The 19,405-nt window shown below is 41.7% G+C and overlaps 1 protein-coding gene across 1 annotated transcript; it reads right to left on the bottom strand.

Moving 5' to 3' along the window:
- Nucleotides 1-237: 237 nt before the first annotated feature.
- LOC116697227 (axin-1) lies at nt 238-17,912 on the bottom strand. The gene is made up of 13 exons (XM_032528550.1): nt 17,717-17,912; nt 16,104-16,794; nt 11,893-12,086; nt 10,280-10,432; nt 9,539-9,673; nt 9,335-9,431; nt 8,860-8,997; nt 6,320-6,710; nt 5,245-5,422; nt 4,958-5,134; nt 3,898-4,197; nt 3,619-3,768; nt 238-3,507 (listed from the first exon to the last, which is right to left on the bottom strand). The coding sequence occupies exons 2-13, from the start codon at nt 16,722-16,724 to the stop codon at nt 3,381-3,383; spliced, it is 2,661 nt and encodes an 886-aa protein (XP_032384441.1). The 5' UTR covers nt 16,725-16,794; nt 17,717-17,912; the 3' UTR covers nt 238-3,380.
- Nucleotides 17,913-19,405: the final 1,493 nt, after the last annotated feature.

Here is a 19,405-nt window from a genome sequence, read left to right as displayed (position 1 = left end):
TTAAGGTTTGTGGTATTGTACATGCTTGTTCACTGGCAAACTTAAATAGACCAGAGCCTTTGTTAATGTTAGGAACACCTGTGTTTTTCTCTACTATGACAAGTCAAAATGTCTCTGAAAAAGACATATGGTGTTTAAAATGCCAGGGGGCACCATCTTAATTAATGGCCAGAGAATCCTAAGTAGAGTGTATGAACAAGCACATTAAGGTAAACACAAAAAATGATGGCTGAACAATTAAAGAGAGGAAGGATTTATTCAACATCTTTATTATGAAGTACCTTTTTAAAAGAAATGTACAAGTGGAACCAGCACAGTGACATCTTGGCGTTTACCTTTGAAAAACAGAAACACCATGGACATGTGGTGCAGGTGCGAAGACACATATGAAATGATAATGTACATATTTACAGCAGAGGATCTATCCGAACAGAAGTGAGCAAGCAGGATTGCAGCTAAAGTACAACAGGACTGACGGAAAAATAAAAACTTACATTAAAAGAATGGATTGGTTCAATAAAGATATTTCGAAAGATAACATGAAAAAGGCACTGTGTTTCACACAAATTGACTACACAACAGACGCAGTTGTCGTTTTTGTCCATCGAATCATAATCACAAGAAACAACTCTTAACAAACGTCGTCATTCAACTGTCCCTGGGCGTTCTAGCAAAACAGATAAAATATATCAGAGGGCCATAGCAGTTCGCACATAAACATTAAAACAAAATAGATAATTCAACTCATCAGGAAAGATTCCTTATAAAGAACATGCTTCGTGATTATTAAAATTACATTTTCTTTTATAAACAAATACATATCTAAATTTAAAATTTTATATTGAAGGCATAATGGGTTGAAGTGAGGACAAATATGTTTTCTGATCCTATGTTTCCCTTACTGGGCAGAAACCCAGGGCAAGTTGTGTTTGACATTCCTGCAAGATGTAAGATAGGACCTCTTTGTTTGATGAAAACATTCAATTAACTACCAGCATAGATAACACAAAACACTCAAGTCAGGCCAACAGTTTGAGATCATTACTGAAGACCGACATGATGACAGGACCAATGAAGAGATTTCCTTTGAGGGCATAAAAAGGGAAAAGTTAAAAACGTCAAATTACATTCCGCTTACATAGCTGGTGTGTGATCGGTGCTTTGTCTGCACAGGGATTTATGATATTCTGGCCTCAAGGCCTCGCTGCAGTACTGTACTGATGTGAGAAGTTTGATGGAACAGTTTGACATTTGGGAAAATACACTTCTTTCTCATTTACTTCCAGCTAAGAGTTAGATATACCAGTCTCATGTTTGTGTGTTCAATATGAAGCCACAGCCTGCAGCCTGTCAGCTTACACTGGCATATGGACAGGAAACAGCTAGCCTGGCTCTGTCCAATGGGAACAAAACACACCTACCAGCACCTTTTCAGTTCTACTAGGTAACACTATGTCTTTAGTTTGTTTTAGAGCTGGAAAATAAATTAATTGCATAGATAAAATAAAAAAATAAACTATTCTGGTAATTGATTAAAATCATTTTTCAAGCAAAAATTCCAAACATCCTCTAGTCCGTTTCCAAATTGTGCAGATTTTGCTGCTTTTTTGTAGTAGTAAACCAAATATCTGTACGATTTAAACTGTTGGCCAGCCAAAACAATACGTTTTTTTAGACATCTGTGATTGGCATATTAATCAATCATACAAATATTCACTAGTTGCAGTGCTCTTTTGTGTAATTCTTACAAAATCCAAGCTAACTGCTTCCCCCTTCCAGTCTTTATGCTAAGCAAACCAACTGCTAGTCGCAGCTTTATATTTGCCGTACAGAGTTCTATCAATTTTATCGCCCAAATCAGCAAAAAAGGAAACAATTCCCCAAATGTCCAACTGTTCTAAGATAAGACGCAGACTGAAAACTGAGCTGCAATGTCTGAAGATTGTGAATCTGGAAAAGGAAGAAGATTCCATTCTGCTCATGATAAAAAAATACATTTGATGCTCGTGGACTTGGGACTGCACAGACACGCATGTAGGCATTCGGGACACATGATAGGCTCTTTGGCTGAGTTCAGACGTACATGACACAGGCTTTCCCACTCAACAACACGCTTCAGAATAAGCATTCTAGATAGTAATGGCACTAGACAGGCAGGCAGGCAGGCACCTACTTAGTTCTACTTAAGAGTACACAGTATAGCAGAAAGATATGACGCATATGAGGTGACAGTGTGGCCTGTTAAAACAACAGATATTGTGGTCAGAGATGACACACCATTAGTGTGCGCTACTCTTTTTCATGAGAATTTGAGTGGAAGAAAAGCCTATAATTAAAATCCATTGCGCAGGAGAACAGAACTACCCACTCACAGGTAAACAGTACAGATGTGAGGTGTAGGGATGTATCATAGAGGGGGACAAACAAAATGGCTGCCCTGAAATGACTAATGAACAAGCTTCAAAACATACACAATAATACAACATTAAGTTGAGATATAACGAAATTAGGCTGCATTAATAAGTAATAGTACCTGCCTTGTACATACATAATTCAAATAAAATGGAACAAGTAGCTAGGATACTTGTCTTATCAAAAATATGTAGCTTTGGTAAACAAGTTATGTAGAGAACTGTTGTCTGAACATGTTGATGTGAGAGATCACTACATGACATCTAGGAATCAAGGGTGACAAAGTTTCTGTTTTGAGGCTATGAATTCAATGAGAGGAGAAGCAGGCCAAAGTTCCACTCCCCAAAACCCTCTGTCTTCTCCCCTTGTCACCAGCTGATGAGACAGAGACAGCAAAAGGCAGTGAGACTCCCGAATGGAGCAAAACTGCTTTCTTTACTGTCCTGAGCACCGATTGAAGAGTTTCCGTGGTAATGTAGCAGCATTGTAATGGTCTGCGGAGGACAGACTCCTCCAGAGCAGAAGTGGAAGACTACTTTATCCGCTCTCCTTCCAGCATCCCCCGCACCCTTTTGCATCCATCGCAGTGAAAGTGGAAGTCTGGTCAAACATCAGATTTTAACAACACTCCTCGAATATCCACAGCGGCGACAAGACAGGTGAAATAATTTATGCTCCTCTTCTGCGCTACTGTGTCTTCTGGCTAAGCTTCTTCGCTTTATGTGGGTTTGGCATGACGCCGACATCCAGATAGTCCATACAAATAACCACCTCCTTAATACTCGAGCCTCTACCATGCAGCGCAATCTCCCTTCTGTCACACATTGCTCCTTCCATCTTTCTACTTTCTTTCACTCATTTTCTCACAGCTGAATTTCTATCCAACCCCAATGTTCTCTTCCTATCTCCTTTTCTCAAAATGATGGGTTTTTCTTTCCAATTCTGTGCCATCTTTCTGTTTCCAAACTTCAGTCAACCTTCTCCACCTTCCCGATGATCTTTTCCTCAAAGATAGGCAAGATGGCGTCATCGTCCCGAACCTCTTCGAACACTACACCACAGTCAAACTCATCACTCACTTTCTTAAAATAGAACCTGCACGTAAAAAAAGAAAAGAAAAGACATGCTCGATTATTTTGAAGTCAAACGGTGACAAAAAATAATTAAAATGTGAGTATAAATACTAAAATATATGCCTGATCTCACCTGTAATGGCCCTTTTTGGTAAGCAGCTCCTTGAACTGGCCCAAAGTCACCACACGGCCTTTGACTGATGTTCTGTATGGGATCGGCTCTCCACAAAAGTAGTAAGCCACAGTCATGTTCTCACACACTTGGCGCTTACCAGACTTATGCCTAAGAGAGGGAAAGATCCATGTCAAAACCCTAAAATAAGAATACATTTAAACACAGATGCCGTTTACGGGCCCTTGAGGCAAATGAGACATTTTGGGAAAAGCAAATAAAACTGGGTTCGACACCTACCTCTGCTTGGCCTGCTGTAGTGCGTTCCTCCTCCTCTCCTCCTCCAGTCTCCTCCTAGCCTCCTCTAGCTGGGTGAGGGGGTTGGGAGCCGGGTTGGGGGGCATAGCTGGGTCCTGGATGAACGGGTGTGAGGGCTGGACCTGGGTGGACGATGAGCCGGGGATGGTAGGCGACACTGAAGAGGGGTTGTTACGCAGCTGGGCAGAGACCCAGGGGTGCACGGCCCCAGGTCGCTCCACAGAAGTTGGACGCGGCGACTCGCAGCTGGTTCCCGTCCTCCTAGAGCTACTGGTGCTGCCACTTTAAGAAAAAGAAAAAAAAAAAGGGGGAGGAAGAGAGGATGTCAAAGGACTACAAATATGCAAATGAAAGTGTTACCCCCTATAGTGATTGATGCCAATGTACAGCTCTACTGTAGAAACAGCCCAAAAAACAGTCTAGAACCAAACAGCTGGATTAACGGGATTCCACTCAATCCTCTCTTTGGCCCCTTACCTCTTTTTGTTTTCACTCGTAGCACTCTTATAGTATAATGTACTATGACCCATTGTACACTACCTGTCCTGTACCAAACGGCAAACAGAGAAAGTTAGCATCTAGCTGGTGATCGTAGTGAATCATTTAGTAGGTAAAGAGCCAGATATTTACTTTAGGAGTTAGGGGACCAAAACAGGGATAAAAGGAGAGTAAATATTTAGCGTATATATACTTCAGGTGGACACAATCACAACTCCAAATGGTGAGTAAATAGGCAAGTATTTGCTAAAAAGTCGGCTCTATCAACTTAAAAGGAGATAAGTTAGTGTTGTCAAGCGCCACAAAATTGATAGTTTATTCAACGATAATTAAAGTGTCGGGCTTTACTGATCTAGTCAAGCCTCTATTGTTCTGCATGTTTACGGCTACCTTTTGCCCAATACTGTAAGCTGCTTGAAAATCTTATGCCTGGCCTATTAGTTTGCACTCGTAAATCATTTCTTAAGCAGTTAAAAAAAATGCTAATAATGAGAAATTACCTTTTTGTATAATAATCATGAGTAATACACATAATATTGCTCACCCATGCGAGGTCTTCCTTTGTCTGTCTCCTTCCATCATCCACTGCAGGATCTTATGGTTTCTCTCCAGATCCTCCAGTGGTACCTGGCCCTCCATGCCACGCCCACTCTCATCACCTTTGCCTGACGTCTCTGGTGTCTTCTTACAACTTCGTCGTGACAACGTGCTGCCTTTACTACTGCAGAACGAACATTTAACACAAACAGTTGAAGTGATCTGAATTTAAACAGCACATACAGTTTGCTGTACACGTAGCACATTTCAGCACATTTAACCAGGCCGGCCTACCTGTAACCCATGCCGTCAAGCATGCTGGCTCCAGCCCCGTCGGCGTAGTTACGACTTCTCCCTGCGTACTGGCTGGCCGGGTCTCCGTTCCACATGAGGTTGGCCGGAGGCCTAGAACCCGCCTCCTCCAGCCCTTCTCTTCCTCTGTGGTGATACGGCAGCTTGTGGTGATGCATACCTAAGACAGACATCACAGGGAGACTTATTGGTGACATGCTAGCCTCTCTTTAACCCATCACACACACAATTCTACACATGAAGAGCAAATGTCTCCAACTACGTCTCACCAAGAAGTGGTTTTAATATAATCTTTGTAAAGCCAGGACAGTGGCTTGTCGAGGTCTTTTACAATACTTTGGTCAATAAAACATCCAGCAGTGAAATGATACTACAATTAAGGCTGTCCAGCTGTTGTAAACACTCACCAGAGCACCAAACGTGTATTCACCCACTGCTAAAAAATAGTCACCAACAAGCACCATTGTCCAACTACAAGGGCATGAAAGTTGGAAAATAAAAATTGAATAATACATTGTTGGTTTGAGTCTTTTCATGGGATTTGTTCACATAAGAAACAAAGATTTGACTGTGGTCTTTTATTTTTATTTTTCATCAATGCAGAGAACAGAGGTCTGTTCACCAGCACTGATATGCCTGGTTGGTTTACGTATGGGGCTGCATTATATGAGGAAAATATCTAAATATCTTTTGATTATTTTTGACTGACATTGCGAATGTGATACTGGTGGGAATTATCATTATTGTATCATTATTTTCATTTAAAATAAATTTAAATTATTATAGTGTTATTTTTGCGAGGATCTGATTTTTTTCTTTAGTCTGTAGGATAGGATTTGTAGGCTAGGATTTCTCTACACCACCACAATACGTAGTTGAGGTTTTACACACATTTTGCCATTAACAAATATTGCATCCCCCTGTGATTAATTGTGCAGGGCTTTTTTACATGGAAAATAACGGATGGATGATCGTATGCTGCAAGTGTGTTTTGGAGTCAAGTCTCTCAGATCTCTCACCCTTTCACCCCCACTCCTTTCCTTCCACAGCTTCTTACCTTTGACCCCAGCAGGAGGCTGACTGTGGCCTCCCACTCGGTGTGGGGGGCAGTGAGGCGGGCCAATCCCCCCGTCAGGTGAACGCGATGATTTAGGAGGAGTGTGCCGACCGCCTCCTCCTAAGGTGCTGTTGGTTGCCCCTGGTGACTGGCAGCCCGGCGTTTTCATCACACGCTGTACATGTTCGTCCAAAATAGATTCCGGGTCGTCGTCAAGGGAATCCTCCATGGCAACCAGGCCGCCGTAAGTGGCGACTGTTGCTGTGTTAGCAGTGGTCTCTGAATAACGGGCGCCGTAGTGAGGTGGAAACAACGAGGGGAGGGGGAGTGGTATACTATGAGAAGACATGGAGGTTGTCACGGAGATGTCCGCATCGTCACCCTCTTCTTCCTGTTGGCAGAAGGAGAAAACTATTTTACGGCTAACTGGACATCCACAGAAAGAAACTTGTGCAGGTACATTTCAGACAAATAAAGCAAAATTGATTTGGTAATTTCTTATTAAAAATAAAGATACTTCAAAAAGCCTATAGTTAAACCTGTCAGATTTAAAATTTCAACTGAATTTTGACAAGTGTTTCCCCCCCCCCCCCCCCCCCGGCGAGGCAAAAACAACAAACAGCAGCATACGTTATTTTGACAGACCAATACCAATCAATATTAAGATGTTTGCACAAATGACTATATAACATATAACATTTACAGTTGATGAATATTGTGGAGAAATTGTCACTAAGGTGGACAATAAAGTCCAATCTAAAACACAACCACATTTAGCTTTCGTTCTCAGTGTATACAGATTGAGGTAAAGTGACACATATGCAAATGTGAAAAATCATAGCTACTTTCCACTGAGTATTAGACTTTAGGGAAGGAGTGATATGTTGTATACGACAAATATGTTTTTTTTTTTAATACATCTGTCTTTACATTTGGGGGTGGCAGTAGCTCAGTCCGTAGGGAGTTGGGTTGGGAACTGGAGGGTCACTGATTCAAGTCCCCGTATGGACCAAAAAGTACGGAGTGTGGATTGGTGGCTGGAGAGATGCCACTTCACCTCCTGGGCACTGCCATGTGCTCTTGAGCAAGGCACCGTACCCCCCCAACCGCTCAGGGCGCAGGTTTGGCTGGCAGCCCACTCACTCTGACATCTCTCCATTAGTGCACGTACAGCTCCTGAGCGTGTGTGTGTGTGTAGTTCAGGACTGTGTGTGATAACTAACAAAGTGTGGACACAGAGTGTAAATTGTAATTTCCCCATTGGGGATCAATAAAACAGATTTAACCCGTTTGTGCCGGATGCTTCGCGACGACACAACTACCGCCGGTTACTGCGTTGCGCAACTCTGACCCTCCTGCCGGCTGCTGCGTGGCGCAGCATTTTGTATTTGTCAGTCTTTTCATGACGCGTGCAGCAGAGAACGCACTCATTCACTCAACGCGTCATTGGTTCAAAATACACATGAGGCGGGTCTTGTTGGCTATTTAAAGCCATGTGACCACCAAAATGTACCGTAGTTTGCTGAAAATCATGTCAATCAACCAGACATACATGTGCGTTTGTTTATGAAGTTTTGAGAGACGAGTGAGAAAACGGCTCCGACAGAGGAGGTGGTAGATTATGATGAAGACATTCTCCCTCCCAAACTCCTCACTATCTTCCACCTCAATGTCACTGCCCTCGCTGTCAAAATCCTCCTCTGATTGCCTCGTAGACGTTTTCTCGCTCGTCTCTCAAACATTCATAAACAAATGCACATGTATGTCTGGTTGATTGACGTGATTTTCAGCAAACTACGGTAAATTTTGGTGGTCACATGGCTTTAAATAGCCCGCCTCATGTGTATTTGAACCAATGACAGTGCGTTCTCTGCTGCACGCGTCATGAAAAGACTGACAAATACAAAATGCTGCGCCACGCAACAGCCGGCAGGAGGTTCAGAGTTGCGCAACGCAGTTGCCGGCGGTAGATGTGTCGTCGCAAAGCATCCGGCGCAAACGGTTAAAAAAAAAAAATTTAATTTATGATGTGAAAACATCAAATTTCCACACCATTGAAGAAATAAGTGTGGATCCTGGCTCACTTCTAAAATCTCAGTGCCCCATCGGTACCTTTCCTGTGAGCCAACTTGCCGACAGAACCACACAGTTTATCATTAATAAAAAAGATAAACTGTAAACGTTCTCAATTTACTATGTTTTCACTCATAATTAAAGGTTTTTTTTATTATTATATTATTTTTGGGCATTTTAGGCCTTTATTTATATAGGACAGCTGAAGACATGAAAGGGGAGATAGAGGGGGAATGACATGCAGCAAAGGGCCGCATGGCAGAGTCAAATCTGCGGCATTGAGGTGGGAACCTCTATATATGGGCGCCTGCTCTACCAGGAGAGCTACCCAGACGCCCATAGTTCAAGTATTTTTGAGGAAACAACACTGGGATGAATTACAGCTCCACTGACAGTGTCTGAATCACATCACGAGGCACGCATGCAGGCACCCATGCAAACACGCACCCACCCACACACACACTTACCAGTCGTACTCTCTTCAGCCTCTCTTCGAGTCTTTCCTGGGCCTCTCTCTCTCTGAGAACCGTCTCCAGCCTGCTGATGAGCTCCGCTGCAAACCTCTCAGGCTCTACGTGGATGTCCTTTGGCATGCGGTACGTGCGCTGTATATAGACACAAACACAACAATTACATGCCACAAATTCCTATACATATCTGCAGCTCAAATTTAGATGTCATTTTAGGAAAAGAAACAAATTAAGGGTAAGAAAAACAGTAATAACCAATAAATAGCACAAATAGGAGTAGGATACTGTGAAGACAAATACATGAAACAGATGTACTGCTACAGTAATAATTAAAGCTCCAATAGCAATGCTGATAGAGACTTCCCCACTAATATCTTAATTAGGTCACCAGGGTTCATGCTACTGTTATGCTACATGAATACAATTAGGAATGCGGACATGGGGCTAAGGGAGTAGTGTCTGTATAACTCACAGGTATATGAGGTAGGGGCACACGTCCATTGGTTTTGGCACTTTCATGCATCTCTTTGCGATGCTGCTTCCGATATCTGTATGGAGGAATACCATCTCTGCACACAGATAAACGACAATTAAACACAGATCTGAACAGCGAATTCCTTCTGAAAAGTGTTGTCACAAGTATGCAGTGATACTGGGTTCATCTGTTTGTACTTACACACTGCTGTCGGTCAGTGACAGTGTGTCTGCATCGCTCGACATGCTCTGTTGCTCACTGTCATTGGCACTGGTTGCTGGAGCGCGAGCATAGCCCATGTTTGCGTAGTATGGGTTTACCGGCTCCCTCCACGGCCTGAGGACGAGTGGAGAGATTATGATGTAGTGAGCTCACATTCAAACGTTGATTCATGCACACGGAGGCAAGGGTCAACATGAGCTCTGTTTTTTTCCTGAACATTAAACACAATTTCTATGACCAGGACGCATCTCATAACTTGTAATGTTTGGTGTCTTCTAACTCAGCAGGTTTGGTTGGTTATTTTACTACGATATTCAGATAGTTTGTCATTTTAACACAATTTAAAAAACAGGTGAGTCTATACAGAAAACCATACATTTAATTAATTAATTTCAAAATAGGTGCAACAACCTAACCACTAAGTTGATATAAAAGGGTATGTAAAGAATTCACTATTGTTCTTTTTTTTTATACATAGTATGTATAGTAAAAGGTGTTTCAAGACTTCTACATTTGCATCAAAATTCACTATTACAGTACAATGGGTAAGCTACTTACACTAGACACGGTGGTATTAAAAATGAAAATATTGGTATCATTAATGTTGGCTAAATGTATCTTGGAAATGATCAACACACTTTAAAAAAATGTTTAACACATTGTGAAAGGAAATAATACAATCAATCAGATTCTTCTGATTGATTGTATCCACCCACACACCTGTACTCCCTGCTGTCCGGCCTCCTCCTGTTGGTCGAGGCTCTCTGCGGTGCCGTCTGCATCAGCAGGCTTTGAGTCAGCCTACCAGCTGGTGTGTCTCCACAATCCTCATCTTTCTCGTCCTCCTCCTCCCTCACTCCTCCTCCTCCACACCTAAGACCAAATGAAATTAGATCAAACATAGTCAAACATAAGAAACAATTACTGCACACGTTGTGAGAATAATTTGACATTTTGTTAGTGTTTCGGTAAGCAGCTTTGAAACGTCAGTGGAATTTCAGGGCTCCAGGCTAACATTTTTTTTACTAAGAGCACAGTAACCCCTAACTGAACATTTTAGGGGTACAGGCAGTTTAGAAAGAATCCCGCAAAAATTACATAAGCAATTATTTATCTAGAAAATAGAACGTCTTCGGTCTTAGACTTTCATCAGGCAGACAATTTAAAATCTTTAACTGTATTACTGATAAATGCTTTGATAATAAATACAGAAACTACAATCTGCTGTCTTATTTTAGTGCAAAGTCCCATTTTAATTGAATGGTGTTTAACAACATCCCGTAACATAGCTTTCATTGACAATTTTAACCTCTTCTAGAAACGCCCAGCCTTCTTCCGTGGTGATGCATACACCCCAATGGCCTTGGCTCACGTATTTTAACTGACAGCCTTTTCTACATATTAGGAATTCAGATCCACTCTGTCTACTGAATGTGATCACTCACCTGTCAAACTCTCATTCCCCTACGAGCCCCCTGAATTCCTCCTTGGGGTTGAAAATATTAAATACTACCACCACTTTTTCTCAGGACATTGTAAAAAGTGTTAAACCCCCCCCAGTCATGTTCTCTGCTCCAGTCTCCTACTCAGACTATTTAAACTGTGGGGCCTTCGCTCTCTGGGAAGCGTTCCAGCAGATCAGTGTCCAGGTATCTGCGCTCTCTGGCCCGGGCCTCTGCTGTGTCTAGCAGTGGGTCCGTGCTTCTCAGGATGACGCTGATAAATGCGCGCTCATTTATTGACAAACGCCTTGATTTCTTGTTCCAGATTGAGACTTGGCAGAGAAACGTAGAATCCGGAACTCTGATTGAACTTTGTCCACCAGACTGTTTTATCAGTACTCCCAGGACCTCGGGCCGCGGTGGAAGGCTCGCGGTTGTGTATAAAACTGCTTTCAAAGTTGGACGTTAACCATTGGAGTTTTTTTTCCTCATTTCACTACAGGTGACAAAAGTTGGTAGAAAAAAAAAAAATGGATGAACTTTGGCTGCGGCTCACCACTCGTGAATGTATTATGATTTTAACGGAAACATGCTAACATCAGCGCTGTGCATGTTGAGGAGTGTGACGCCTCGAGAGTGTAGATCCCATCCATGCGTTACCCAAGCAGTTGACTAATCCCTCACGGACCCTGCCCCTCTTACACACATTGGCCAACTCTGGGAGACACGCTCTCGTGCGTTTTTTAACATAAAATACAGTCAAATTTGTAAAAAATACTCACACTGTCACCAGAAATGGTTGCGAAATGTCTGGAGCCCTAAATTGATTGTTGAGTTGATCCATGACATGGATCCTGTGCAATACAAGACATTAGTGGTGCATCGTCTCACCTCCACTCTTCATCTTCAGCGAGTGTGGGTAAGTACCCAGGCACAGGCTTGGCTGGCCCCGATGAAGGGCTCTGATCACTGGGGTTAGGCTTGGGGCTCTCTCCTCCTGTCCGCGTGTATTCCAGGTACAGATCCGACTTAAGAAACAAAGGGTAGGTATTCTCCTCCATCATGCCCTGAATCTCTGTCTGGGCCTAGAACAAACAAACACAGTGGTCAGATATTGGAACTCAGAGCTTGTACAAAACCTAATGATGCTTTAAAGGTCCAATGACATGGTGCTCTTTGGATGCTTTTATAGATCTTAGTGGTCCCCTAATACCATATCTAACGTCTCTTTCCCAAAATTTAGCCTTGGTGCAGAATTACAGCCACTAGAGCCAGTCCCAAAATAAGCTTTCCTTAGTATGTGCCATTTCTGAGTCTGTAGCTTTTGAGGAGGAGGGGGGGCAAGGTAGAAGCTGGGGGGTGTGGCCTTGACCAACTGCTTGTTTGAAAGCCATGATGTCTCTCTCTCATGGGTGGGCCAAATTCAAAGCAGAGAAAGGGGAGGCAACCTTGCCCCTTATGACCACACAACCATTTGAATGCAATGAAAAATACAATTTATAAAAATAATAATTTTACATTTACAAATTCACACCGCCGAAAGGCATGCTGGGTAACATTAAAGCTGCTAGCTAGCCAGGTAGCATAACATTCCGTTAAGCTGGGAGAGGCTCCGGTCGCTACAGCCCATTCAAGAACAGAGAAGAAAGTTAGAGGATGAAAAAAGAATTACACCAGAATAACATATACTCAAGAGAGGAGCTGTCTGCTGCTCCAAAGGTTTTTATTTTTAAAAAAATCTGACATAATTTAGCCACTGTTGTTGCTTGTCGCTCTGACATTACTTGGTTGCGCCAACGTTACTCTGCAATGCTCAATTTAAATTTTGGCTCCAACGATCACCAAAATAGTGTAATTGAGAAAAAAAAACTATTATTTTGCCATGTTTTGTTTTTGAAAGAACACTCTTATTTTGTCTGTGTTCTGAATGATATGTGCATGCGCACATCCGCCCCTCCCAAAGCCATAAAACCTCTTAGCAGTCAGGGGAGCAAGTCATGTGCAATGTGCATCCACTGGAATTTAAAAACTCAATGTTTGGTGAGCAAAAAAGGCAAAACCAATTCCGTTTTCTGGAGAAGTTACCGTTAGCTAACCCTGGGGTACCTCTTCCCTCGCTAAAAAACATCTACCAACCGATTAACATTATTCAAACACCAAAGGAGGCTGACCATGGAGCTATGGTCAGTCGCCCACTTTTCTACAACAGCCTAACTTAACTGTGGCCAAGGTAGCGTTTATACAACTATGATGTTTTGAAATGTTAAAGTTGTTTGTATGTGTATTAATTTGATTTAAGTGTATTTAACTACAGTTTGCACAATAAAATAGTTTAGATTAACTGTTCATGCTTTCTCCTTCATATAATGTTATTGTATAATGTTGTGGAGCCAAGCAAATCCTTTAGTAATCAATTTTAGTAAACGTGATGATAATGAAAAGAAAATGGTATGTTCTATGTACTCGAATACTGTGATATACCGTAAAACCACCCGAATCTTATAAAACACTACGATGCAAATTGTTGGTTATACCGCCCAGCACTAGCTAAACACAATGATCACTATAGGGGATTTAAAGCAAACTATTGCCTACTCCAGATCAACACAATGACAACCCACATTCATGCAACTGAGGGACTACCTAGCTATTCACACTTAATCCAGACTGACACAGAGAGGTGGGTTATGGCCACATGAAAGTAAATCCCTTTGATAGTCATCCTAACCAGGTTTGAAATGTAATTTACGGGTGCTTAAACAACGTTTAACTGACTCACAGAATATATACACACACAGAGACATGTATGTATGTACAGTATGTACAGTGGGGTTTGAAAGTTTGGGCACCCCAGGTAAAAATTTGTATTAATGTGCAAAGAAGACAAGAAAAGATGGAAAAATCTATAGTCAAATAGTTGACGCTCACAAAGCAGGAGAAGCCTATAAGAAGATAGCAAAGCATTTTAAGATGTCAATATCCTCTGTTCAAAATGTAATTAAGAAATGGCAGTCATCAGGAACAGTGGAAGTTAAAGCAAGATCTGGAAGACCAAGAAAAATATCAGACAAAACAGCTCGCAGGATTGTGAGAAAAGCAAGTCCAAACCCACGTTTGACTGCACGATCCATCCAGAAAGACCTGGCAGACACTGGAGTTGTGCTACACCATTCCACTATAAAGAGATACTTATACAAATATGGTCCTTAATGGAAGAGTCATCAGAAGAAAACTTGTTTTACATCCTCACCACAAAAATCAGCGTTTGAAGTTTGCAAATGAACATCAGACAAGCCTGATGCATTGTGGGAACAAGTTCTGTGGACCGATGAGGTTAAAATACAACTTTTAGGCCGGAATGAGCAAAGGTACGTTTGGAGAAGACAGGGCACAGAATTTAATAAAAAGAACCTCTGTCCAACTGTTAAGCATCGAGGTGGATCAATCATGCTTTGGGGTTGTATTGAAGCCAGTTGCACAGAGAACATTTCACGAGCAGAGGGAAAAATGGATTCAATAAAATTTTAGCAAATTTTGGACACTAACTTGATGCCATCTGTGAAAAAGCTGAAGTTAAAGAGGATGGCTTCTACAAATGGATAATGATCCTAAACACACCTCAAAATCCCCCCTGGATTACATCAAGAGGCGTAAACTGAAAGTTTTGCCATGGCCTTCACAATCTCCAGACTTCAACATAATTGAAAATCTATGGATAGACCTTAAAAGAGCAGTGTGTGACAGACAGCCCAGAAATCTCAAAGAATGGTAGACTTTTGGAAGGACAAATTGGTGAAGATACCTCAAACAAGAATTGAAAGACTCTTGGCTGGCTACAAGAAGCATTTCTAAGCTGTGATACTTGCCAAAGGGGGCAGTACAAGGTATGAACTCTGCAGGATGGCCAAACTTTTGCAGATGCCCTTTTTTTTTTTGTTATTTCTAAAGTCTAATTGATGGAAATAAAATCTAACTTTTGTGACATATAATATGAATGTCTAATCTTTCATTTGATGCCTTTTGGAGATTTTCCATCTTTTCTTGGCTTTTTATGCACATTAATACACACATTATTGCCTGGGTTTCCCAAACTTTCAAACCCCACTGTATGCATGCATGAATGCATGTATGCATGTATATTTAAAAGCAATAGAAAAAGCAGAAAATGTTGCCTGCAGAGAAAACTTAAACTGGCCTCATTTGGTTCATGGTAATTATACCTTATTCTGTTTAATGTTGTTTAGTGGTGATGTGTAACAAACTACTTCACAAAACTGGTAACACACATAGTAGAGCAATATTGAATCAAAAAAATGATCGGGAACCCACAACCCTTTTGAGGTACTCAAGTACTATAACTGCAGGAACCCAGACCAAGTTATAGTTCTTCAGCCACAATTCCTGCCCACTAAGTCTCTTCAGTGGAGCAGTACTAAATGTTGCCGACAGGTCCTTCAAACGCCTTGAGCCAGTAACTGGCTGTAACAGCATCAATTCTGACTGCAAATATGATTATTCTTCCCAACAATGTGAATAATCTTGAATGGAAAATGAAAAACAAACATACTTTATACTAAAAAATAAATGCAATTTGACATGTTCATAGGCAAATATATTCTCTACAATGTTTGGCCTGTTCAAAGGTACGCTACACCAGACGGGATGGAGGCAGACGTGGCTGTCAAGTTTGTCAAATCTAGAAGTAAATATTGACATACAACTGAACTAGGATGGCTTTATAGATATAGGCCAAAAATACTTTCCTCAATTGTGTACTGAAGAGAAGTGACAAAAGTTGTGAAAAAAAAGCTAAGGTTATCAGCCTCAATCTGCGGACAGCGCTGCATCAAAGCCAATAGCGGTTTCTTTTTGGTGTCATACATTTCCTTTCTGTGTCCTGCCAGACTGCAAAGCAACTCTGTTTTGCCAGTACCTTAACAGCCGAACATTTCTGGCTAAACCTGATCATTTTAAAGTGCCGAGATGAACAAAATACAGCCTGTGAGAAATCTACAACAATTTCCGCTTGCCTGTGTAATCCAACATACATTGCCTTTTTTTGGGAATATGTATATTCAACTTTAAATCAGTGTTTTAATTACCTGTTCAAACATGGCAGGATCTGGATGCGGCCTTCCCACACAGTCTCTGATGAAGCTCTTGGTGGCTGCTTTGATTTGCCTGGAGACAATCCCACTCCCGTCTACAATGTACTTCCTGTAGATGGCCTTCGCCAGCTTTGCCCTCTTGTCCTGGCTGGTTTTCCTGAACCCCGAGCAAGCAAACCAGAAGTCGAGAAGGTCTGCACACCCTTCCTGGCACAGGAAGTTTCGAAACAGCTGGATGCCTTCCTGATCATCGAGGAGAGAATGAAGCGACTCGGCCCACTTCAGGTAAGGTGGAGTTGGTGAAGCCGAGCCCTCAGGTTCATACCCCAAGTCCAGATCCGGGCGCCGCGGGGTTGCAGATGATGACGAGGGCGTGAAACTTGATGGATCCCCCATTTTAGATGACGAGGATGACGTGGGATAGCCAAGGGTTTGGGAAAGGGTGTTTGGACGGGTGTTGGCTGACTGGACTGGGGGGTCCACATCAGATCCCTCCTCCCCAGGAACTGGGGGTCGCGGAGCATCCTCGGTAAAGTGGGTAGGGCCGCTCAGAGAGGCCACAACCCCACCACCGCCCCTGTACCCAATCCCATTTAATTCTCTGACAACACTCATGTCTCTGATTGCACAAGGCAGAGGTCAGATCTTCCCCTCTAGCAATGTTTTCGCTGGCAAACAATTCACCCTACAGTGGAAACAAGAGAAGTGGTTAGTGGTAGCAGTGGGAGTTGATACAAAGGAAAAAAAAAACATTATCACTAAGATAAGCTGTCAGATGACTCATCTCTCACTCCCTTCATTCTGTCAGCCTACACACACACACACACACAAACACACACACGCACACACATACATACATATATGCGCAAACACAGGATATAAACAAGTGTGGTTGAGAATCTACACTACAATAACACTAAAAATATTGCTTGAATGCTAACTTGGCATGGGACGTTAATCCTGCTAACCAATAAATGTTAGTCTACAGTATTATAAATACCGTCAGTTGCTTGCAACTAGGACTCCAGTCTGACCACAAACTTGAATGTTGACTGCGTAAATTTCCAAGCTGGAGTTGACCATTTAGTTTTTGTCATTAGTTTAACAGCCAGCTTAAAAGCTGGCACTAACAGTTGTCAAAACAAAGCTCACACTTAGCTAGCGTGGCTAGACATCATTTTCTAAATAACCAGCTTATGTTAACAGGCTAAGACAGCTAGCTAGCCTTGTAGCAATGCCACCACCAATGCCAGTGCTTTGAAGTGGGAATCTCATTCATCTTGGCCTGCAAAGACGGTGGGGGATGGGTAAAAAACAAACTCTACAACCACACAAGACGGGCCTGCATGCAAAAACACTCCAACACCGGCGTACTTTTTAAATGTATTTGTGTCAAGCCAACTTGTACAGAAGCAAGGCAAACTTTCCTACTGATTAAAGCTAACAAATCAGCCGATCTAAGATCAAACATAACAAGAAAGCGAGGGCACGTTTCCACTCTACTGCCTGCAGCGCAAGCTAGCTTGGTGTTAGCTAGTTTTGGTTAGCTTGTTAGCTTAGCTAGGTGCGTTAACGTCCCGTGTTTTCCACAAAAGTGTCCGTCCTACCGTCTCTGAAAGCCCGATCCCCGTAATCCGCTGCATTGGGGATACTGGCGCGAACTTAGTGCTCCAAAACGCAGCATATGGAAAGCTTTCTGATATTAAATATTAACAAAAATGACCCGTCGACTGCCCCCTTAACTCCCCATGGTGGCTGGTTTCTGAGCAATAATACAGAACGAGAGAATACGTGCGTGCACGCCGACGCCGTGCGGTGTGTAGTACGTTTATAGAAATATATCGAATAGAAGCAACATCAAGTCCCAGTTTAGCAGCGGTGAAAAGTATTTACATTCTTTGCTTCAGTAGTCTCACAATGTGCAAAGACTCCATTAAAGGCATCACTTATGTATTCAGTTAAAGTTAAAGTAAAGTAGTATATTCAGCAAAAAACGTTTCCACTATGCAGTCAAATTTTCCTGTGTCAGTGTTAGGCTACATTATTATTTATTAGCCTACATGATTACAGCTGCTTAATCAGCGTTTAAATGTTTTAGTAGTGGAGTTAATTTTACCAAATGTATTTACTGTGAGGTGGTTTAATTTACTGTAATAAAGCATTTCCTTTTGGATATATGTTTTTAAAATTTCAACCTGTAGTGTTAAATGTGCTGTAGTTCAAATTACTTACATTCATTAATGCATATAATTAAAATAGTCACATAAAGTACAAAAACTGTAGAATTGTACTTAGGTACAGTAGTTGAGTAAATGCACTTTGTTACTTAGTAACATAGACTTGGTCGGCATTACTGGGAACGCCAACTAAAACATAATTTCCGTTTATGCTGTGGGGAAAAAAAAACCATTAGAATCAATGAGCGTAGACCTCGTTAGCGATTAATCTTTACTCTTTGTCACATTTGAGATTGGTTTTTTTGCTTGGTACAATGCCATAAAATTGCTATGTTGCATTTTGCGCTTCTAATAAATAAAAAAAAAAGCCTGATCTTAAGTTTTATATACTGCTGAATAGACAAATGGAGCCAGCGTTAATACCACTAACGTCACTGCTACAGTTGAAAATGTAAAAGTTACCTGGAATTTATTAATTTAACATGCTAAGACATACGATATAGCTTTAATATAGCTTTAATAGACGTGGGGTAACAATAAACTGTTTTATGACCCTGGGATAACGTTACTAATAATACATTCAGATTGCATCATATAAGATTAGTTAACGGGCTCAATCAGGTAGCTAACGTCCAGTCACTTATAATATCATTTGACCTAATCGGCTCAGTTTTATTATGTATCTTACTCTGCTGATCTCTGTTATCAAAAAAGTATTATATGCTCCCTTGGCGCCAAAAATTAGGCTGGACTTCACTCTTTTTGGCTGGATGTCCATTACCTTGCGCTTTCTTTGTGTCGGAATTTTAAACTCCAGTGGATTTATGAGCACTATGGTTAACTGCTCCTCAGATCTCTGCAGGGTAAATGGAAACAGCTCGCTAGACTACCTGTTGAAACTAAACAACTTTTGAACGTACACATGTTCCACCAAAACAAGTTCCTTCCCAAGGCTATTTTGCAGAGGCACCTTGGCGTTGTCCGGTGCTTAGCGCCGCCCATGACGATTGTGATTGCAATGATACAAACTGTATATCTACTCCACTGGTATTGAGTTCTTTGAGTGACAGTAGTTATGCAGTGCATTGTTGGGTAAGAAGTATTTATTTCATTACTTAG

Source organism: Etheostoma spectabile, chromosome 2 (assembly GCF_008692095.1).
Source record: "Etheostoma spectabile isolate EspeVRDwgs_2016 chromosome 2, UIUC_Espe_1.0, whole genome shotgun sequence".
Taxonomy (NCBI): Eukaryota; Metazoa; Chordata; class Actinopteri; order Perciformes; family Percidae; genus Etheostoma; species Etheostoma spectabile.
The sequence above is the reverse complement of the archived record's forward strand: the minus strand, read 5'-3'. Positions and strand labels throughout refer to the sequence as shown.

Bases quoted from the DNA above. Each gene is read 5' to 3' on its own strand.
- LOC116697227 (XM_032528550.1), bottom strand. From the start codon at position 16,724: ATGAGTGTTGTCAGAGAATTAAATGGGATTGGGTACAGGGGCGGTGGT. The intron at 6,711-8,859 runs GTAAGTGTGTGT...TTCTGCCAACAG, and splicing joins GGCTGAAGAGAGTACGACTG to GAAGAAGAGGGTGACGATGC. The intron at 3,508-3,618 runs GTGAGATCAGGC...TTTTACGTGCAG, and splicing joins ACCAAAAAGGGCCATTACAG to GTTCTATTTTAAGAAAGTGA.